At 46.2% G+C, this 23,355-nt stretch overlaps 1 protein-coding gene across 1 annotated transcript; it reads right to left on the bottom strand.

Annotated features, from left to right (window-relative positions):
- Nucleotides 1–3,142: 3,142 nt before the first annotated feature.
- On the bottom strand, nt 3,143–4,310 carry LOC135274862 (annexin-2 receptor-like). Its single transcript, XM_064375946.1, has one exon. The coding sequence runs from the start codon at nt 3,884–3,886 to the stop codon at nt 3,305–3,307; it is 582 nt and encodes a 193-aa protein (XP_064232016.1). The 5' UTR covers nt 3,887–4,310; the 3' UTR covers nt 3,143–3,304.
- Between the last annotated feature and the right edge of the window lie 19,045 nt (nt 4,311–23,355).

The following is a 23,355-nucleotide window of genomic DNA, read 5'->3' as shown; positions in this document are numbered from 1 at the left end:
GCTGTCTCAAAACTCCAACACGGAGCACCTAATGGTACCAGGTGCAATTTCCCTAGCACGGAGCAAACAGCAGTCCAGGAACCTGGAAACAACCGGCTCTGTGAAACCAAGGACTCTGTGAACAGGAGAAATTACAGACATAGCTGGTTTTAGAGAAAGGAATGGCATTGTCATCAAGAAAACACAGACTCGATTGTTTGTGACAGAAATACTGCCACAAATGCTGGTACAGGGACAGCCGACACAGAGAACTAAGGGAAACTGCTGAGAGCTGCGCCTCCATGGAGTAACTGCCATCCGGCACAGTGCCAGTGAGAAACCGGCCACTCCATGCAATGACCCGAACTGCCACGGAAATGCATCTGATGTCACCAACAAGCGGTGCTACCAGGAGAAACAGCCACTTTTGAAGAAAACGGCTAGGAACGCCACTGAGAGACACTCGGCTCCCAGGAATAATTGGCAGTTTGTTCCAAAACACAGCCTGATAAACCGAGAAACCCCGGAGTGGTTGCACCAAAACGGGGTCACCCAGCACCTCTGCATCCTGGGCTCTAGCAAACCTCACAGAAGCAACCAGGCAGTGCTACCATCGAGGAGCACCTTGAGCTACAAAACTAGCAGTAATGCCATCGACGAAAGGCTATTAAGGCGCTAAAAGTAGAGGATTTAGTTCTGGGGATCACAAGTCAGGCAAACCAGACAGAAAGGCTGAGGGTTGGCAAAACAAAAATTAGTAACTATTGTTTTTTTAAAAGGGCAAGTTGGCTGAAATGTACGTGCACACACACAATGAAAACAATACATTTGGAAAAATTCATCAAATGAAAATTCAAAAATAGCAAAACACGGAAAACTGACTCTACAAAGAAGAAAATCTAAACACTTCTAAGCAGAGTGGTTTCACAGCTGTGAGATCGCTGCCATGCCTATATCAATATCTGCTTGGTCTCACCGAGACTTCTAACTAAGGGACTGCAGGCACTGCTAAACCTCTACTTGCTACTCCTAAAAGATCTTCTTCATCGACATGCCCAGATTTATATATTTAAAATTCAAGCATAACTAAAGCAGGACAAGTTATTATGAAACCAAAAGTTACTGGGACTAAGAAGTCACAGGCATGGCTACGCTAGTACTGGTTATGACTAAATATGGACTTGCAAGAGCTAAGAAATCACATTCACAGGGGTGTTGGGAAAAGCTGCAAAGGAGAAAGGACTTACAGAGTGCCTACATAAATTGGTTATGAGTAACATATAAACAAGGAACAACAAACTGTGGAAGGCCACAGGAGGCCTCTAAGGAGGAAGGCCTCTTCATGTCTCATGTCCCTGAGTAGGGTGACCTCACTCTGTTACCATAAACATTGTGCTCAAGGATGTAAAACACCTTTGTAGCACTGTGACATAGCCAGACTCGTAGGCTCCTTGTAAGGCCCATGTTCTATCCGCTGCATGTAGATAATAAGCTAAAGTTGACCACATGTTCTTTTTTTTTTTTTTTTTTTTTTGCATTTTAGGTTTTGGGGTACATGTGAAGAACATGCAAGATTGTTGCATAGGTGCACACATGGCAGCATGGTTTGCTGCCTTCCTCCCCTTCACCTATATCTGGCATTTCTCCTATGCTATCTCTCCCCAACTCCCCATCCCCTGCTGTCCCTCCTCTATTTCCAACCACATGTTCTTGTTTGGTGAAACTCCCATACTGCCACTATTATCAATCCTTAGAATGGCACACCAGTTCTGGTTCCGGTTCACTGATTCAGTTCAGCCTCACTGATTCACTCCACCATCACCCTCTCCCTACCATTACTCCACCCGTACCCAGTAGATCAAAGTGATTGTATCCAATAAATAGAGTGAATGATCAGAGCTTAGGACCTTCACCGTCACCTCCAGAGTGATGAAGTGATGGTCCCCTGGTCCCACTTTTTCTCTTAGACTGTCTTTCTCTCTTTCCTTTGTCGCCACCAAACTTTGGGTACCCATGGGTGATGTAGGGCTGGCTCCCTACAAGGGGCACTTAGAATAGAAGCATGCACTTGTTACTGTAAGAAATCCCTAACTCAGGACTTGCTCAGAATAAGATATGTTGAACGCAGAGTTAAGCATTTTTATCGAAGATGAAATAAAGCGATACTTATTCTGATTAAATCACAACTTGCTATGCAGAGAAACCACCATTAGGGCTATCTTCTGAGTGTAAGAGGTTTAAAACTCCTGACAAGCAGACAAAGCAGGCAGGGCCAACCCGGACCCGCAGTGCCTACCGGAGCTAAACCCAGTTGTTGTACCATTAACCAATTGGTAATTCTCTTACAAACAACGCTAAACTATTCCAAAGGAAAAGATGCAGGAAGGACTGCTAGCCTTGAGACCCATGAATAAGTAGTCTTTTCAATTATTTATTTATTTTGAGACAGGGTCTTGCTCTGTTGGAGAGTGCATTGGTACCATCCAGCTCACTGCAGCTTTAACCTCCTGACCTAAGTGACCAACCTATCACAGCCTCTGGAATAGCTGGGACTACAGGTGCGCACCACCTCACCTGGCTGATTTTTGTACTTTTTTGTAGACAGATCTCACCCTGTTGCCCAGGGTGGTCTCAGACTCCTGAGCTCAAACGATCCGCATGCCTCTCCTGCCAAAAGTGCTGGGATTACAGCCGTGAGCCAGGCTGCCCCACCAGAACAAGTAATATTAGGAACTGGTTATCTCTGCAGTTGTATTAATATAAGAAATTGCATGGTCCATCCATGAGAATAGCAAAGACTGATAAACACCTCAGTCTTCTCACGACGAATAAAATTCCTGAGTGAATTGCTATACTGAAAAAGACATTCGTTAAAAATAAAATTAACAATTAAGACATTATAGTAACGTTAAAGATGTTATTATAATGAAATAAATTTAAATGAAATAAAATTAAATGAAAACAATACATTTAGAAATAATTAGAAAAATATTATGAATAGGATTTAAAAACAAAATGGAAAAAATGAATAAATTTTAAATTTGCCAAAAACTCTAAGAATAATTCTACATTGGTAATATAGATTTCTCAAAGTTGAAACAGATAAAAATGAAATATATAATGCAATACATATAAATGTTGAAAAAACAAGGAAACTGCAAGTAGTAAGGGACCCGAAACAAGGGAGAAACATCAGAGAAAAGAGAATTTAAAAATTGACAACCAGCAATGAAGGCACATCTTAATGTATTTTTATTTTCTAGGTGGAGATGTTTGGTAAGAGAATCTTTTCAAGGAGGAGAATTCGAAAGCCTCCTGCTCCTCTCTAAAGCTGATTAGCTCCACAGATCCGTGGGCAACACGCCCAGGGCACAGAGAACGCTGCACAACCAACGCGACGAATCCACTCCAGACAGTCTGAGAAACCCCGGAGATGGCGCCACCAATCCAAGGCAGGAGGATGGCTGCATTCCAAAACGCGCCCGCTGTCACAGGCCTTGGTGTCCTCCAGTCTGTCCCAGAGCTGGGGAGGACTGCTCAAGGGAAGCGGCTGGAGTGTGAGTCTATTGGGTTCCTCTGCCTGGTCCACCTCTTCTACAAGTGCCTCTTGCTGCTTCTGTGTCCCGGGCCAATTGAAGTCAGCGGGCTGGGCTGTACTTGGTTCCAAGACGCTCTGAACTCCGGGAAAGAGTCCGTTTTGCGGGTAGATCCAGTGTAGCCGCCAGCAAGGACTGGAAAGCAGCCCCAAATCACAGCTGGCCGGTGAGTACTCTCCCAGTACTGGATAGAAAGGAAGAGGCCACGGCCCACAATCTTCTGAACTCACAATAGGCGGAGGGTGGGGCTCTGGCGCCACCTCTGCGGAATCCCAAGCACGCTTCACACAGCCAGGAAACTGTTGCTCCATCTCTTAAGCCTCAGACCAGGAGGAAACAGATGTTTCCGCTGATCAAGGAGGGAGAGCCTTCTGTACTCCATCAGCCTGGGTATTTATGCTCTCCGGAGCCCGTGGGCGGAGACCAGCCAGATACTAAGAAACTCAATAGTAACTGTAAGGGTTGTTAGGTTGTTGCCGAGTTTAAAAGGAAAAATCTGAGGCCAGCACAAGAAGATCCAATCCAAATTTATTCTGCTCCTAGGCGAGGTTCTGCGGTCCGACAGGAGTGGCCGGAGCTGTCACACGGATTCCTCTCAGATGTGGGGTTTTATAGGGAGTGGAGGCATTTGATTGGTTGTGGGAGAGGAGGGTGTGGGCAAGGCAAGCTTGCTATTGGCAGGTAGGCAGGGTTTGAATGCTATTAGGTAGTGTTACAAGACTTCGTTTGCATACAAGACTCGACTGCTATTGGGTAGATTTACAAGACTTTCTTTGCATGCAAGACTCGACTGCTATTGGGTAGTGTTACAAGAATTCGTTTGCATACAAGACTCGACTGCTATTGGGTAGATTTACAAGACTTCGTTTGCATTTTGGCGGGGTTTTTAAGGGAGGGCTAAGCTGTGCGAAGGGGGGTGGGCGTGTCCGAGCTCCGACCGGCCTTACAGTAACAAATGCACGAAAATTAGCAGGCAATTGAAAACCGGTAACATTGTAGAGAGTGCATGGAACCAAAACCAACCGTAATTCCGACAGAAAAATATATCAAGAAAAGAAACCGAAATGAAACGGACACTAAGCAAATCTTGCAGATAACTAGCGCTACAGAACGCAGGTATTAAAGAGCGCTTCGAGGGCCAAGAACCATCTGTTTCCGGGAAATGAACATTGCTGCGATCGGAAAACTGTCCGCTAGGGCTCTGAGCTACTAAGGATCTCGCTAAGTAGAAACGCGCCTTGAACTTAGCAAGCGCCGGCACCTAGTGGATAGCGGGTGTACTGCCAAATAAACATCGGTTTAGAAGCCGCAAACGGTGCTGCTAGAGAGAAACAGCGTGCTCTTAGAAAGGAGCGGTGCTTCCACGCCTAAACATCCTGTCTGGAGAAACGAACCGACTCTGTTTAAACGTGTTGTGACAGAAAAACGTGTTGTGGCATTTTAATGTGTTTTAATCCGTTTTATTAATCGGTTTAATGTGTTTTGACTCGTTTTAATGTGTTGTGACAGAAAAGCGCCAGCTAACGGTACCACGTTGTTACTGGTGCCTACAGACGCTCGGTGCAATCACTGTTCTGCACGGCAAAACGGGGTTCAGGAAGTTTCTAGGAGATACTAGCGGTACTAGGACCGAGAAAGTAACAGCACAGAGAACTTAATGACCCCGCGAAAAGGAAAGGTCAGGTTGGGTGCAGCAACTGAGAAAATGCCGAGTGGGCCGTACTGGCAAACGTGCTGATACAAAACCACCAGCTCCACAAAGGAAGCGGAGCCGCCAGGCAGACTCTGGGACCTCACACCAGCGAGGCTAAGAACGAACTGGGCTCCCCGGCCCCAGAGAGAACGCAAGTCAAGGAGCACGAAACTGAGACACTCAAAATTAGTAGAAAAAAATACGTAACATTTAAAAAAAAATTTTAAAATAATAAAAGCCTGAAATATAAGTAAAAGTGAAAACAAACACATCTGTAACATCGTTGTAAGAGCAGAAGACACAAAACTAATTTTTAAAAAAGCAAAAATTACAACGAACCAACCCTACAAAGTAGAAAATGCAAATATTACTAAACGATGCAACGCCTATCATTAGAATATCTCTGTCAGATCTAAATCCATGCAGGTTACTCCTGTCATAATTTCCTACGACAAAATAAATAAATAAATAAAAACGGTTAAACGTGTTTAGCTACGACTAAAAAATCGTAGTAGCTAGTATATGCCGATTTGGTCCACAAGAAGAAAAAGTCGCGTTCGGCGGTACTTGCTATTGTTAAAGGGAGCTTGGTAAAACTGAGAAATCCCGTTCACCGCCATTTCCTGGCTCCCACTGGAATTTAAAAAACACACAATTACAGCGAAGACGGGACTCGATATTGCGAAACCAAACTTAGTATAAGAGCTCCCAGGCACTGCTAAACTGGTCAACACTAAACCAAAAAAAAGAAAAAGAAATCGCATTAGCTGGTAGCCAGATTTCCACAGGAGTTAAACGTCTCTTCTGCAGCTAAAGCAGGGCTTACTAGTAGGAAACCGGAACTTGGCAGGACTAAGAAACTTGAGGCTGGGCTGACCCCATTGTCCTGATTAGAAATCCGAGGCTACAGGAAGCTGGGAGCTGCTGAGAAATGAGTCACAGAGTAACTTCGCCTTTCTGTGGAGAAACCGTGACTTCCTACGACTTAGAAATCGCAGCCAGGGCTAGACCGGTGTTTGTCTTAAATCAGGACTTGCTTGGGCTGAGAAATCACACTGTGGCTATTCCCCTACTTGGACAGGGGGTAGAAATCGCAGGCACCGCGAAATGGAAACTTGCTAGGACCAAGAAGCCAACGACGCGCTAAACCGCCGGATTCTGCGACCGAGACGCCAGCGGCGCCGCCCCGGGACTGGGTTCTGGAGGCCGAGCCGGAGCCCGGGCGGGGGCGCTGGGAAGAGACTGTGCCCCGCAGCTGCCCTGTCACCCGCTCCGAGGAGCGGCGGGCTCCCCCCGCCCAGCGCCGCCGCCGTCTGAGAACACCAGGTCGGGGCAACCGGGGCAGCTGCGACTTTGAATCTCTCGGATCTGCCGGCTGAGGGCTGCCGCCACAGAGAAGCGAAAGCACGGAGCTGCGAACAGGAGACAACGCTCGGCGAAATGGCGGTGCCAGGAGCCTGCGAGTGACGGCAGCCGGCGGGGTTGTCAAGGACAACATTCGTTTTGGCGCGGCCAACCGTGCTGTCACCAAGAAACCGTGGACGCTGAGGAAAAAAACAGAGGTTCGGCCACCGAGAAACTCCGTGCAACGAGTGCTGTGACAGCGAAACCGCCGGCTCCGCGCCGCTGGCGAAAGAGTCAACGGGAACGCCGGGTGCTGCGACCCTGACGCCGGCGCTAGAGGGCCTCGGATGGAGACAGCGACGCGCGGAGACCAGGAAACTGTGCGGAGCACAACTAGCAGCTGACACAAGCAGAAAAGTGTCTGATCGGCTCTCCGGGAGAAAGCGCGGATCAAAACCAGCAACTCTGTGCAGGAAACCGCGCAGCCACTGAAGAACGTTATCCACGTCGCGGTGGTGCCAGAGAAACACCGCGATTTCGATCACAGCCGTAGGAAACCACAGAGAAACACGCGCTGCCACCGAAGTACATCCAGCTCCGCGCGACCAGTGGTTCTGCGATCCACAAACGGCCAGTTGGGCTCGACTAGAAACTTCTGAAAAACTGTCATCCCACAGCAGCTTTCCTACACACGACAGAAAATCGCCTTTAGGGGGAGCACCTAAAGGTGCTGAGACCCGTCTGGGCCAGCACGAAGCGCAGAGCGATCACGTTACCGAGAAACGCCGGACTCTGTGAAATCAACCTTGCGACCACGGATTCCACCGGCTTCGTGGGACGCAGCCGGCGAAGGTGCGGCGGAAAAGCCGCAGGCTCCGTTCACCGAATATGTTGGGGGGCGGGGTGTGGCGGGGAACACCCGCGAAGTCGTGAAATCAGAGGCGCTGGGACCCAGCGATCACCTGCCCGTAGCAAACACCTGTGCTCTTGCAAAAGGCAACTTTTGGAGGAAACAAGGTGGCCTTCAGAGAGCATCCGCTGACGCTGACAAAGGAGTGGCCTTGGCGATGAGAAACCGCCGGCAGTGGGAAAGGAGCGGTGCAGCGACCGGCCAACTGCGGGCTCGGTGCCACCAAAGTGCTGCCGGCTCTACCCACTTGTCCCCCACGAGCTTAGGGAAGTCTATTGTCTTTTTCTTTTCTTTCTTACTTTTTTTTTTTTTCCTCTGTCGCCCAGGCTGATGCAGTGAAATCATCTCGGCTTTGTGCAGCCTCGACTTCCTAGGATCCAGCGATCCTCCGGCCTCAGCCTCTAGAGCAGCCGAGACCACAGGTGCGCGCCACCACCCCAGGCTAATTTTTTTTTTTTTTTTTTTTTTGGTAGAGACCGGGGTCTTGCTATATTGCCCAGCCTGGTCTAAAACCCCTGAGCTCAAGCGATTCGCCTGCCTGGGACTCCCGAAGTGCTGGGATCACAGGCGTGGGCCACGGACATCTGCGGGAAGTCTGTATTGTTCTTGCATTCCACCCACTGCGTTGCGCAGGGGGAGAGGAGGCGGTTTAGGCGCCCAGAACCAAGTGGATCCTGTTGGTCCCAGGAATAAAGTAAAAAACATTCTGGTCGCCAACAACAGCTTCCTAGGCAGGAAACAGCTATCCACCCTCGCGCCTGGGCTCTTCCAGGCCACCCGCTGGCTCCCAGCTCTCCTCCCGGTCCAGAGCCCTCAGGATCCTACAGGAGGGGCCGACAACTGCTTGCCTTCGAAACTTGAAACTCTCGGTTTAAGGTTCCAAGAGGAGAGTGAAAGGCACTGCGTTTTCTGACCGCAGCTTCAGACCTCCCTCGCCGGTCCCGGCACCTCTCCTGAGGGATGGAACTCTGTGGGAAACGCTCATTGATTCTGATGGTTAACTGTCAGATGTCCTTGATATTTGGGGATAGGAGTTGGAAGAGGGCAGAAGAGAAAAATCGACTGCAAAACTCCAGCACAGGTGGTGGGATTGTTGGCAGATGTCTGCTCTCTATCCAAGCTCAATGAACATCTCATCTCAAGCTGCCATCCACTTTCCTATATCCTTGATCTGTGAAATGGATCACTGGCTTTTCTCTATCTTTCGGGAAACGCAAAGCAGGTAAATTTTCAAGCGCTTGAATTCTCTCTCACACTTTTCAGTCACTCGTGGGGCTATTGGTCGGGCACAGTGGCTCACGTTGGTAATCCCAGAACTTTGGGAGGCCAAGGTGGGCAGATCATGAGGTCAGAGATGGATACCATCCTGGCCAACATAACCCTGTCTCTACTAGAAAAAAAAAAAAAATACTTGGGCGTGGTGCTTGCCTGTAGTCCCAGTTACTCCGGAGGCAGAGGCAGGAGAATCGCTTGAACCCAGCAGGCAGAGGTTACAGTGAGCAAAGATCATGCCACTGCACTCCAGCCTGGCAACACAGCAATACTCCATCTCAAAAAAAAAAAAAAAAAAATGTGAGGAGTTATAAACTCCTTCCTCATAGGAAATAAGGAACTGCCACTCTGCCACTGCCTGGAAGAAAAACATCTTTTTCCCATAAACTTCCACATCTCCCAAAAAAAATCTACACATCCAGATGTAATCCCCTCAAGAGACCTACAGACTCTATTAGGAGCGTTCACACACGAACGCATCATCTCCAAACAGCATCCTGAAGATGCCATGCAACCAACTCCATTCTTTTCTGGTTGAACCTGGGCAGAGGACAGGTCCAGAGGATCCCAGAGAAGGGCGTTGACAAGTCAGGAGACCCAATTTGGGGTCACAATTCTCACCCACTGCAAGGCCTATGCCTTGATCTTCCCCTCCCACCATACTATGTCTTCTGCTAGCTGGTTTCTCCCTGGTATTTGAAGATCCTCCAGTTGCCTCTTGGTCTTTCAGACAGGAGAATAAAGAAAAAATGGCATCATTCCCACCTAAAAAGTTACAAGCACTTCACCAGAAGGAACTGCCCAGGCAGAGCCTTTTTAAAACAAATGCTGCCCACTGCTTCACCCTCCTCATTTTCACCCCAGCAGAGCATTTTAGCAGAAAAGCTAAGAATGGTTAGCTCCCTCCTGTAATCCCAGCACTTTGAGAGGCTGAGGTGGGAGGATCCCTTTAGCCTAGAAGTTCAAGACCACCCTAAGCACAAAGCGAGACCCCACCTCTACAGAAAAATTTGAAAATTAGTCGGATTCGATCACTCGTGCCTGTAATCCCAGCTACTTGGGAGGCTGACGTGGGAGGATGTCTTGAGCACAGGAGGTCTAGGCTGCAGTGAACGGTGATCTGTAACCGTACCACTGCACTTCGGCCTGGGTGACACAGGAGACTTTTTCTCAAAAAATTAATTAAATTAAAAAGCTGGGATTATGATCTCTCTAAGAAGGGGTGACCTGAGACATTATTACATATATCATAAACAGCAGGAAATGCCGCAAATTATACTGTCCCAATGGTAAGAGGCCACCACTTAAAAATATATACCTATTTCAGAGATACTAAAATGAGAAAAATCTTTAACCTACAATTGATTAAATTCAGGTATGCACTCCTTTACTTTCAACCTTTAGTGCCATTTTAGTTTACACCTTGAAAATAGCATAGAGATTAGAGTTGTGATTTTTTTATTTTTAAAATTATTTTTATTTTATTTATTTATGAGACAGAATCTCGCTCTGTCACCCAGGCTAGAATGCAGTGGCGTGATCTCTGATAACGGTAACCTCTGCTTCCCAGGTTCAAGCCATTCTTGTGCCTCAGCCTCTTGAGTAGCTGGGACCACAGGCTTCTGCTACAACACCTGGGTAATTTTGGTATTTTTAGAAGAGATCGTGATTTGCCATGTTGGCCAGGCTTGTCTCAAACTCCTGGTCTCCTGTGATCCACCCAATCGGCCTCCCAAAGTGCTGGGATTACAGGCGTGAGCCATTGTCCCTGGCCAAGCAGTAATTTTTTAAAACCTATTTTTATGACTGCGTTTGTTTTTTCACTATTTAACCCAATACATTGAAATGGCTGCATAAATGGGAAAATAATCTCCCCCACTCCTCCAGTATCTATGGGGTCTGTAAGATGTGATTTCTTGTAAATACTTTCAGCTTCTTGCCTCCCCTTTTATTTCTCCTCACATATTGTGTGGTTTGTGGTATGAAAATCATTATTTATGACAGACACTGTGCCAACTGTATTTTGTGCTTTACCTTGCGTCATTCTCAACTGACATCTGTGGCGAGCACATGCTTTGTGCTGGGCTTGCTTCTCAGTTGTCTCCATTGTGTAAATGCACAGCCCCACTTAGGGAAGTTGGAGTGTGCACAGCTCTGCCTGTGGCTGAGTAGATAAATGTAATTTTAGTATTCAGTGTTAAGAAATCAACTCTTGGTGCAAATTTAAGGCTCATCTTCTAATGTGTGTGTGTGTGTGTGTGTGTGCACGTATGTTTGTGTGTGATGTTACTGTGTCTCTTCTCCTTAATATTCCAGTTCAAGATAACCAACCTACATTCTGAGTTGATTATTCTGGACACACTCTCTTAAAATATGAATATAGGACACCAGAATACACCACCCCTATATAACAATATACCTCTGGCATATTGATTATTTTGGGCCAGGCATGGTGGCTCACGCCTATAATCCTAGTGCTTCGGGAGGCCAGGAGTTCATGAGCAGGTTGGGCACATAAGGAGTCCCGTCTCTACAAAAGTATTTTTTAAAAATTAGCTGGGTATGGTGGCATGAGCCTATAGTCCTAGTTACTAGGGAGGCTAAGGCAAGATGATGGCTTGAGTCCAGAAGTTTGAAGTTATAGTGAACTTTGATTCCACCACTGCATTTTAGCCTGGGTGACAGAGTAAGACCCTGTCTCTAAAACAAAAACAAAACAGGACTGGGTACTGGTGGCTCACACCTATAATCCCAGCACTTTGGGAGGCCGAGGCAGGCAGATCACTTGAAGCTAGGAGTCTGAGACCAGCCTGGCCCACGTGGTGAAACACTGTCTCACTAAAAATGTAAAAATTAGCTGGGCATGGTGATACATGCCTGTCAATCTAGCTACACGAAGGCTGAGGCACAAGAATTGCTTAAACCTGGGAGGCGGAGGTTGCAGTGAGCCCAGATGGCACCACTGCACTCCAGCCTGGGTGACAGCACAAGACTGTCTGTAGGGCTAAGGGCCCCACAGGGTTGTGGGGTGTCCCTTATGCTGTGCTGAGGTGCAGGATACAAGAAATAAAGAGACAAGACACAGAAGTACAAGGAATATGCAGCTGGGCTCAGTGGGGCCACACCACCCATAAGCAGAGACAGGTGAGGCCCTGAATGTCCAGAAGCATCTGTATTTATCGGGTATAGGTTAGGGGTCAGGGTAGTGGGTGAAGTCATCTTTAAGGATAGTGATAGAGTAGTGAGCAACATAACAAGGGGTCCACCCCCATTAGGCCACCTAGGCTAGGAGGTGGACAGTGCTCAGCAAGGGGTCCACCCACATTAGATTATGGGGATCACTCCACCAGCATAGAGACCCCTCAGTGTCTCCGCCATTATGGAGTTAGAGCCTGGACATATTCTCCCCCCGCTGAGGGCAGTCAAGCTGAGGAAAAAAGAAGGAAGTGATAGAGGCCTGAGTTTGCAGAAGCCTATTCTTGATCCACTGAACTAATGGCATGTCTGGGTGAGGCCTGCGTGACTATTTACGAGACTATTGTCTCCCTTGAAGTTCCCTTTCTGGGCTGGTTTTATGACTCTGTTTACCTGCATTCACTAAATCCTGTGATTGCTCACATGTTACTAGAAAAATGCTACCCCTCAAAGTATCGCTTGCCTTGATGTTACTTACTGTAACTGTAGTTATTGATAAGAGGATGAGAATCTTTATGGGATAAGAATCTTTTGTTTGTTTTGTGTTCAGTGACCTTTAGATAAACCTGTATGCTACCCTCTCCCCTGCTTACTTTGTAATTTTCTGTTCCCTCCTGATAAAACTTTTGTAATGGGACCTACGTCAGTCACTGTATGTAAAAACATATATAAGCTCCTGTGCACCAGAAATAAACTGCTGTCTTGGGCCTGGCCTGATCTAGCCCTCCAGACCTCATTCTTTCTGTCATTCTTTTCTTCCACGCACTCTCTCTTCCAGGTATTGGGACCCTCTTGCTGGTCAAGAGACCCCTGGCAGACATGCCGATCTCACGGACCACAACATTAGATCATCGAGGAAAGGAGGTGGGCCGTGTGCAGTAAGGGGTCCACCCCCATTAGGTCACTGAGACATGGAGGTGGGCCGTGCACAGTGAAGAGGGTGGAGTGTGCAATACCTCTATCTATGAGCATGCTACTCCTAAGAATATTTATAGGAGAATGCTTAAGTCACACAGCAGTGACAGAGCTGTCAGGGTTTACTGCCACCTGCTGGCAGCTTCCAATGAGTTCTATTGGAGGATGCTTTTCGAGCTAGCACAGTAACAAGAGCTGATAAGGTTCACAGTCACCAAGGTGCAATTATCCAGAGAGGTTTTGAGCCCTCGGATGCTCGAGGGATTGCAGGTCTGAGGGCAGCCTTCCACAAGAACTGGACGCAAGGTCCTACAACTCCTTTATCAGGAGGAGTGGCTCTTGCCTCAAGCCTGCCATACAGCACTGCACGCTGCCACCTGGGCCATGGATTCTTGTCCTGGTATAGCTGTTTTTCCCTTAAATTATGCTCTGCACCGTGTCTGCTCCAGACATTCCTCTGACTATAAGCTGCTTATTCCTTAATTCATGCTCTGTACCATGTCTGCTCCAGGCATTCCTCCAATTTATGAACTAAGATATAGTTTATATATATATATATATGGAAATAACTGAGTGGTCAGATAGTCTTTAGGCACTCATTCTACGAACTAATATATGATTATATATAGAGAGGATTATATAAAGGGAAGTAACTGAGTAGTAACACTATAAACTGAGATATTCTTCAAGCTCTAATTCTATAAACTAATATGTGATTATATATAAAGGATTATATAAAAGGAAATAATTGAGTAGTAACACTATAAACTGAGATATTCTTCAGGTTCTAATTGTGCCAGGATTCTGCTTAGCTCTCCTTCCTTGGTGCCTATATGGGGGGTTACCCACAAATACCAAAGACCCAATGAAAAGTGTATTTTTTTATGCTTGGATTCTATGGATGGTCATGTAGAAGTATGATCGGATAAAAAGTGCATTTTCTAGTGCTAATATATTGGGTGCTGGGGAAGCCAGAGATGGCTGTCTGTTCAGATTCTTTTTGGCCTCTTGGTCCAGGGAAGGACTCTCTAGAATGAGGGTTTATGCCCTACTTTCAGGAGAGGGAGGTCAGAGAATTCTTTTATGGCCAGCTGCCACAGAGAAAGGCATAGTATGTGTGGTGGTAATACTGACCTTCTTGCTTCTTTGGTTTTCTCAATTGCTAAGGTACCATGAAACCTCCTCATGAAATTTCACAGTTCAGAATCTGGGTCTCTGTATTGTCCAATTAGTCACTGAACCAGTCTCTCAGGCCTGAGAATAGGTCAGTCCAGTTAAACAGTTAACAAGACTGTTTCAAGTCAATCGGTGGGATTGGAGATGGGTTTCCTCCAAAGTTAGGCCTCTATATGATGCAAGCAATCATTCATTTAATGACTTATTTCTATTGAAACAAAATAAAAATAAAGGTTAATGGTTAGAACCAACTATAAACTCAGTTATTCAAGTCCAGAGGGCAGCTAGTCGAGAAATTTTCAGATGTTTAGCTTGAAGCATCTTCAGTTTGAGTCGGGGGAGGTAGTGGCAATCTGACAGAATTTCCTGGTTTGCGGTTTGCATGAGGTGTTCTGGTGAAATTTCTTAGCCCATACATGAGTTGTGGTGATTTCTCTGCAGCCTATACTAAACCATCCAGCTTCAGCTTACAGGACTTCAGGAAAGGTATAGTCTAATTTCAGCAATTCCAAGCCAGAAGGGTAGAAGAAAAATCAGAAATATTAGTTTGAATAGTCATACTGCATTTCGTTAGTTTGTTTTGACAGTCTTTGTCATCCAGGCTGGAGTGCACCAGCATGAACGTGGCTCACTGCAGCCTCGACCTTCCTGGCTCAAGCAATCCTTCTACCTCAGCCTTCCGAGTAGATGGGACCACAGGTGTGTGCCACCTTGCACTTTTTGTAAATACGCCATGTCATGTTACCCAGGCTTGTCTTGAGCTTTGTCATGTTACCCAGGCTTGTCTCAACTCCTGGGCTCAAGTGATCCTCCAGCCTTGGCCTCCCTAAGTGCTGGGATTACAGGCCTTAGCCATGAAGCTCAGCCCATAGCCAGATATTAAAGGTAACAAAGAATTCAAGATCTAGTCTATATTTCAGGTAGATGACAGAACCTCAAAAACAATGAGCTAGAATCTAATAACAGGTACACTATCGGGTTTTGTTCTGAAAATTTTTCTAACTCACCCCCATTTCTATCAAACATTATCAAAGTATTAATAGGAGAAATTTGTTTGCATAAAAAACTTAATGTCATTAAACTTGGCCTAAATATTTATACAAGTGGAGCTAGAATAGTGATTTACCACATAGGCTCTCTTTAAGTTGGCTTTTCTGGACCTTTTCATAGGGAATCTTAAATTATACTTTGGAAAGCCTCCAGGGGCTAGGAAACCATGCTAGGATTTTGCGTCACATTCTCCATCCGAGGCCCTCTAGTACGGGGGTCACGGTCGCAGCACCCGGCGTTCCCGTTTGCCTTTCGGCCAGCGGCGCGGAGCCGACGCCTTTTCTGCCACGGCATTTGTTGCACGGAGTTTTCGGTGGCGGAACCTTTTTTCTCAGAGTCAACGGTTTCTTGGTGACAGCATCGTTGGTTGCGTCAGAACGAATATCGTCCTTGACAACCCCGCCGGCCGCCATCACTCGAGTGTCCTGGCACCTACATTTCGCCGAACCGAGGTCTCTTGGTCGCGGCACAGCTCGTTGCTCGGTGCCTCCATTTTCTCGGTGGTGACAGCGCTCAGGTCACCGATCTGAGAGATTCAGAGTCGCAGCTGCCCCACTTCCGCCGAGCTCGGCGTTCCCGGGCGGTGGCGGCGCTGGACGGCGGGCTCGCTGCTCGGAGGCGGCGACAGGCGAGCTGCGCAGGCGCCGTCTCTTCCCAGCGCCGCCGCCGAGGCTCGGGCTCGGCCTCCAGCACCCAGTCCCGCTGCAGCGCCGCTCGCGTCTCGATCGTAGGACCCCGCGGTGTCGGGCGTGCTTGGCTTCTTGGTCCTAGCAGATTTCGATTTCGCGGTGTCTGCGATTTCTACCTCCCTTTCTAAGTCGAAGAGAGCCACAGTGTGATTTATCAGCCCAAGCAAGTCCCCACTTGGACAAACACCGGTCTAGCCCTGGCTGCGATTTCATTACCGCTAGTTTTGCCGCGCCAGATGCTCCTCGTTGGTACACTGCCAGTTGCTTCTGTGAGGCTTGCTAGAGCCCATGACATTGAGGTGCTGTGTGACCCCGTTTCCTCAATTGAGTCTCGGATAGGTGCAACCACTGCAGATTCTTCATCCGCTTGTGTTTTGGAATAAATACAGATTCTTTCTGGGAGTCGGGAGTTTCTCAGTCGCGTTCCTGGCGGTTCCATTTAAAAGTGGCCATTTCTCCTGGTGTCACCGCTTGTTGGTTGTCAGATGCTTTCCTGTGGCAGTACTGGCCGTTGGGAGTGGCCGGTTTCTCATTCGCACGGTGCGGGCTGGCAGTTACTCTGTGGAGGCGCAGCTCTCAGCAGCCTCCCTTGGTTCTCCGAGTCGGGTTTTCCTGCGCTGGTGTTTCTGGTGGCATTTCCATCACAAAACATTTGCACAAAGTCTGTGTTTTCTTGACCACAACGCCATTCCTTTCTCTAAAACCGGCTATGTCTGGAAACAGGCAACTCCTCTGGGTCACAGAGTCCTTTATTTCGCAGAGCCCCTTGTTTCTAGGTTCCAGCACCGCTGCGTGCTCGGTGTCAGCAACATTGCGCCCAGCAGGGTTATGTGCTCGGTGTCGGAGTTTTGAGACAGCGTTTTGAGATCGGTGAACCAGGTCGGTGTTTTCTCGGTCTCAGTTTCTACTAGAGCGGAGCTGACGGTTTCTAAATGGAGGCGCCGAGCCGGATGTTTCTCTGTAGCAGCCCTTCTCCTCCCCAAGTCCGCAGTGTGTCAACCCGCTTTAGCTAGGCTTATGATTTTTACCTGCCTTAGATGACAAGGTATACGAAGGAATGGGATTTAGGCATACAAGTTCAGTTTTACCAGTGACTGAGATTTCTTAGTTGTAGGAAGGTAAAATCGTACTGGTTTAGGCGTGACAGCGGTTATCATAAGATCGCACGGTTTACTAGTGCTTGCGGCTTCTATTTTATGGTTAATTCTCCATATGCTTTGCATTTTAAATTTTCTTTCCGTGCATTTTACTCCAGAGTAAGATGTTCAGTTTGTATTGTTTTCTATTAGCATTTTAGAAGTTTAGTTATGCATTTACTTTATTTTGTTTTAAATGTTATCTGTTTCCTCTACTGATTTTTGAGTGCAGCTTCATGCTTCCTAACTTGTGTTAGGTCTCAGTCATGCTGTGGTTGGCGAAGCATTGGCACACACAAGAAACTCAAGATCTCTGACTGAGCCCTGCCCAGGGCTGCTGATGTAGGTCCAGTGGTCGTGTACATGGAAGATGGAATCAGCCATAAAGCCTGAAGCCTGGGGCTCCGTGGTCCCAACTGACCACTGTGGCAGGATCTCAAATTAACTTTTCTTGGATTGCTTATTAGTTGAGAGGGAGGAAATAGTAGCTTTTTAGTGGAGACATCAAAAATCTTTCTGGGATGATCAAAGTTAACATCACCAGTGAGCAGCAAGATACCTCATAGTTTTAAATGTGGTGCCTTGAAGTTACACAATATGACTTCTGTGGCAATCCACAGGAGGTGATGCATAATCTGAGTCTGATCATGAGGATAAATTAGAAAAACCCAAACTGAGGACTATTCAATGAAATAATTGACCAGTTTTCTTCAAAATGTCAAGAGCATGAAAGAGTAAGGAACCCTTCCATATTAAAGGAAAATAAAAGTGTCTGATAACTAAAGGTAATATTTGAATCTGGACTGGGACATGAATTGGAGGAATATATGTGCTGTAAAGATCGTTATTGGGAAGATTGGCAAAACTGGAGTATGGACTTTATATTATGTACATGTATTATAGTAAGGTTAAATTCCCTAAATTTGATAACTGTATTGTACTTATGTAAGAAAATATCCTTGTTCTTAGAAAATATACACTAAATATTAATGTACACTGGCCATAAGTTGTATAATCCTTTTCCAAATTCTTTAGAGAGAGGAGAGCCAAATGTGGTATATTATTAAAAGGTGAGAATATGGATAAAAGGTATGCTGGATTTCTGTGGTTCATTCTTGCATTTTCTTGTAAATTTAAAATTATTTTTAAATAAAAAGTCAAAAGTATTACCTAAGAACTGTATATTCATTCTCTCCAGTTTTCACTTTACTGTGAATGCTGCACAATGAAACTTTTATTTCATAATTTCATTTTCCTATTCCCACAATCCACAACCTCTCTTCAGCATTTTGTATAGCAAATGTATTTCTTCAGTTTCCATGATATGTCACTGTCCTTTTTTTTTGCTTTGGCAGACGCTCAATCTGTTTGCTCTGATGCTCTGTATAACAACTTTCTTTGTCCAAATTCTGAAATGCTCCAGAATGAAATATTTTGTGTGTGTGTGTGTTTTTTTTTTTTTGTTTGTTTTTTTAGATGGAGTCTCAACTGTCGCCACGGCTGGAGTGCAATTGTGTTATTTTGGCTCACTACAACCTCTGCCTCCCCAGTTCATGTGATTCTCCTGCCTCAGCCTCTGGCGTAGCTGGGATTACAGAGGCACACCACCACACCTGCTAATTTTTTGTATTTTTAGTAGAGAAGAGATTTCACTATGTTGGCTAGAGAGGTCTTGAACTCCTGACCTTATGATCCGCCTGCCTCCACTCTCAAAATGCTGAGATTACAGGCTTGAGCCACCACGCTTAACCTTTGCTAAATATTTTGGAATAATTTTATACTTGCCAGTTGAACCTGTAATATCAACATTGCTGCATAAAACAGATGCACATTCAAAAGGGGTGGCTAAGAAGTTTATTATAGTAATAATGTGAATTATTAGTAATAATCCAACTACTTACAATGCGCGTATGTGGACAGGGTAAAGGAAACCAATAAAAGGTAGGGAGCACTCTAGACTTGACACCAGAAGAAAGCATTACCATTTCTATTCAGTAGGGGCAAGAGAATGAGTGGTGTTAGAGAAAGCAAGAAACTGTTAATGGAAAGGGTTACTTTTTGCTGCTTCTGTTTTTGAGAGAGGGTCTCACTCTGTCACACAGGCTGGAGTGCAGTGGCACAAGCATAGCTCACGGCAGCCTCAACCACTCTGGCTCATACAATCTTCCCTCCTCAGCCTCCCAAGTAGCTGAGGTGGTACGTGCCACCATACCTGGCTAATTTTTTAATTTTTTGTGGAGACAGAATCTCACTCTGTTATCCTAGTTGGTTTTGAACTCCTGGCCTCAATTGATCCTCATTCCTAGGCCTCCCAAATTGCTGTGATTGCAGGCATGAAGCACCACAGCCGGCCTGTTTTTGACTTTAGGTATAATAATTCAGTACCCTGAGGCCCAAGGGTAACAAAGCAAGGTAATAAATTACTCTCCATGTCTCTGAACAGCTGGTGTCTTTCAGTGCCTAGACTCAATCAGAAGCCTGGGAGCAAAAGTAGCTCTCCAGTGCAGCCCATTTAGGTTACTTCTTGTATCATAGAGCTGACTGAAGAGTGCTAAGCAGATTTAGAGAGGCAAACTGATGTTAGCTAGCCATGTCTTTATGTTGGTCAATGTATTTACAATGGTAACTTTTTTTTCTTTTTTGACATAGAATCTCTCTCTCTGTCACCCAGGCTGGAGTGCAGTGGCACAATCTTGGCTCACTGCAACCTCCATCTCCTGGGTTCCAGTGATTCTTGTGATTCAGCCTCTTAAGTAACTGGAATTCCAGGCATGCACCACCATGTCTGGCTAATTTTTTTGTATTTTTAGTTAAGATGGGTTTTCGCTATGTTGGCCAGGCTCGTCTTGAACTCTGGGTCTCAAGTTATCCACCCACCTCAGCCTCCCGAAGTGCTAGGGTTACAGGTATGAGCCACTCTGCCAAAGCCACAAGTGTTACTTTTTAAAATGGTCTAAAAATAACTCTGTACTCATAAACAAATTAGATAAAGTAGATCAATCCTGCAAGATCCACAGTCTACCCAACTCATACAAAATCATCTGTAAATTTTTGAGATTATTAAAGGTACTGAATTCATGGTAAATGTCTTCCAAAAAACAAACCTCTTGTTTTCTGTTTATTTTGAGAGCGTATGTCCATAATAATTAACTCAGCCACAGGCAGAGCTACACATACTCCAACTTCCCTAAGTGGGGCTGTGCATCTACAAAATGGAGAGAACTGAGAAGCAAGCCCAGCACAAAGCATGTGCTCGCCACAGTTTTCAGTTGAGACTGACATAAGGTAAAGCACAAAATACAGTTGGCACAGTGTCTGTCACAAATAATGATTTTCATACCACAAACCACACAATGTGTGAGGAGCACTAAAAGGGGAGGCAAAAAGCTGCAATACTTGCAGCTTTTTGAGAAATTGCACCTTACAGATACTGGAGGAGTGAGGAAGATGATTTTCCCACTTACCAAAAAACATTTCAGTGTATTGAGCTAAATAATGAAAAAACAAATGCAATCATAAAAATAGGTTTAAAATATCACTACTTGGCCAGGGACGTGGCACATGCCTGTAATCCCAGCACTTTGGGAGGCCAAGGCAGATGGATCACATGAGGCCAGGAGTTCAAGGCAAGTCTGGCCAACATAGTGAAACCCCGTCCCTCTAAAAATACAAAAATTACCTGGGCATTATGGCAGGATCTGTGTTCCCAGCTACTAGGGAGGCTGAGGCACAAGTATGGCTTGAACCTGGGGGGCAGAGGTTACAGTGAGCCGAGATCACACCACTGCATTCCAGCCTGGGCAACAGAGCAAGATTCTGTCAAATAAATAAATAAATAAAATAAAAATAATTAAAAAAATAAAAAATCACAACTCTAATCTCTATGCTATTTTCAATATGTAAACAAAGTGGCACTAAAAGTTGAAAATAAAAGAGGGGATAACTGAATTTAATCAATTCTAGGGTAGATATTTTTCTCATTTTAGTATCTCAGAAATATGTATATATTTTTAAATGGGTGGCCTATTACCTTGGGACACAATGTAATTTGCAGCATTTCCCACTGTTTATGGTATATGTAATAATGTCTCAGGTTACCTTTTCTTACAGGGATCATAATCCCAACTTTTTAATTTAATTTAATTTTTTGAGAAAAGTCTCCTGTGTCACCCAGGCTGAAGTGCAGTGATGCAGTTACAGATCATATTCACTGCAGCCTAGACCTCCTGTGCTCAAGACATCCTCCCACGTCAGCCTCCCGAGTAGTTGAGACTACAGGCCAGCATGACCAAATCCGACTAATGTTTTAATTTTTTCTGTGGAGACAGAATCTCACTCTGTTATCCAAGTTGGTTTTGGGTTGGGGGTTTCACTTTGTGCTTAGGGTGGTCTTGAACTCCTAGGCTAAAGGGATCCTCCCACCTCAGCCTCCCAAAGTGCTGGGATTACGGGAGGGATCTACCACTCTCGGTCAGCTTTTCTGCTAAAATGCTCTGCTGGGGTGAAAATGAGGAGGGTGAAGCAGTGGGCAGCATTTGTTTTAAAAAGGCTCTGCCTGGGCAGTTCCTTCTGGTGAAGTGCTTGTAACTTTTTAGGTGGGAATGATGCCATTTTTTCTTTATTCTCCTGTCTGAAAGACCAGGAGGCAACTGGAGGATCTTCAAATATCAGGGAGAAACCAGCTAGCAGAAGACATAGTATGGTGGGAGGGGAAGATCAAGGCATAGGCCTTGCAGTGGGTGAGAATTGTGACCCCAAATTGGGCCTCCTGACTTGTCAAGGCTGTTCTCTGGGATCCTCTGGACCTGTCCTCTGCCCAGGTTCAGCCAGAAAAGGATGGAGCTGGTTGCATGGTACCTTCAGGATGTCTTTGGGAGATGATGTGTTGGCGTAGGAATGCTCCTGATAGGGTCTGCAGGTCTCTTGTGGGGAATATACCTCGATGTGTAGATTTTTTGGGAAATATGAAAGCTTATGGGAAGAAGACGTTTTTCTTCCAGGCAGTGGCAGTTTCTTATTTCCTATTAGAAAGGAGTTTATAGCCCCCTGCCACTCGGTTTTGTTTGTTTGTTTTTGTTTTTGTTTTGAGATGGAGTATTGCTGTGTTGCCAGGCTGGAGTGCAGTGGCGCGATCTGTGCTCACTGCAACCTCCGCCTGCTGGGTTCAAGCGATTCTCCTGCCTCAGTCTCCCAAGTAACTGGGATTATAGGCACGCGCCACCAAGCCCAGCTAATTTTTGTTTTTATTTTTGCTTTCGCTTTTTAGTAGGGATGGGATTTCACCATGTTGGCCAGGACGGTCTCCATCTCTTGACCTCATGATCCGCCGCCTTGGCCTCCCAAAGTTCTAGGATTACTGGTGTGAGCCACCACGCCCGGCCCATATCCCCACTCTTGACTGAAAAGTGTGAGAAAGAATTCAAGCGCTTGAAAATTTACCTGCTTTGAGTTTCCCGAAAGACAGAGAAAACGTCAGCGATCCATTTCATAGATCTAGGGTATAAGAAAGTGGATGGCAGTGTGAGATGTTCATTGGGCTTGAAGAGGGAGCAGACGTCTGCCATCAATCTCTCCTCCTGTGCTGGAGTCTTGCAGTCCATTTTTCTCTCCTGCCCTCTTCCAACTCCTATCCCCAATACAAGGAAAACTGACAGAGTTAACCGTCAGAATCAACTAGTGGTTCCAACAGCGTGTCATCCCTCAGGAGAGGCACCGGGACCGGCTGGAGAGGCCTGAAGCTCAGGTCAGAAAACGCTGTGCCTTTCACTCTCCTCGGGAACCTTAGACCGAGAGTTTCCAGTTTTGAAAGCAAGCAGCTGTTGGCCCCTCTTGTAGGATACTGAGGGCTCTGGACGGGGAGAAGAGCCTGGGAGCGAGGGGTGGCTCGGAAGAGCCCGATCACGTAGGTTGGATGGTTGTTTCTTTTGTAGGAAGCTGTTGGCGATCAGAATGACTTTCACTTTATTCCTGGAACCCACCGGATCCGCTTGGTTCTGGGCACCTAAACCGCCCCCTCTCCCCCTGCGCAACGCGCTGGGTGGAATACAAGAACAATACAAAATTCCTGCCGGCGTCCGTGGCCCACACCTGGATCCCAGTACTTTGGGAGGTCCAGGCAGGCGAATCGCTTGAGTTCAGGAGTTCGAGAGCAGCCTGGGCAACATAGCGAGACCCCTGTCTCTACAAAAAAAAAATACCAAAAAATTAGCCGGTGGTAGTGGGGCGCACCTGTGGTCTCAGCTACTCTAGAGGCGGAGGCGGGAGGATCGCTGGATCCCAGGAAATAGAGGCTGCACTAAGCCAAGATGACTCCACTGCACAAGCCTGGGAGACAGAGGGCGGAAAAAAGTAAGAAAGAAAAGAAAAAGACAATAGACTTCACTAAGCCCATGGGGGTCAG

This window comes from Aotus nancymaae, unplaced genomic scaffold (assembly GCF_030222135.1).
Source record: "Aotus nancymaae isolate 86718 unplaced genomic scaffold, 86718_ANA_hifiasm-v0.15.2.pri h1tg000014l, whole genome shotgun sequence".
NCBI classification, from domain to species: domain Eukaryota; kingdom Metazoa; phylum Chordata; class Mammalia; order Primates; family Aotidae; genus Aotus; species Aotus nancymaae.
This window is presented reverse-complemented; position numbering and strand designations above follow the sequence as displayed.

Coding starts and splice junctions, on each gene's coding strand:
- LOC135274862 (XM_064375946.1), bottom strand. CDS start 3,886: ATGGAGCAACAGTTTCCTGGCTGTGTGAAGCGTGCTTGGGATTCCGCA.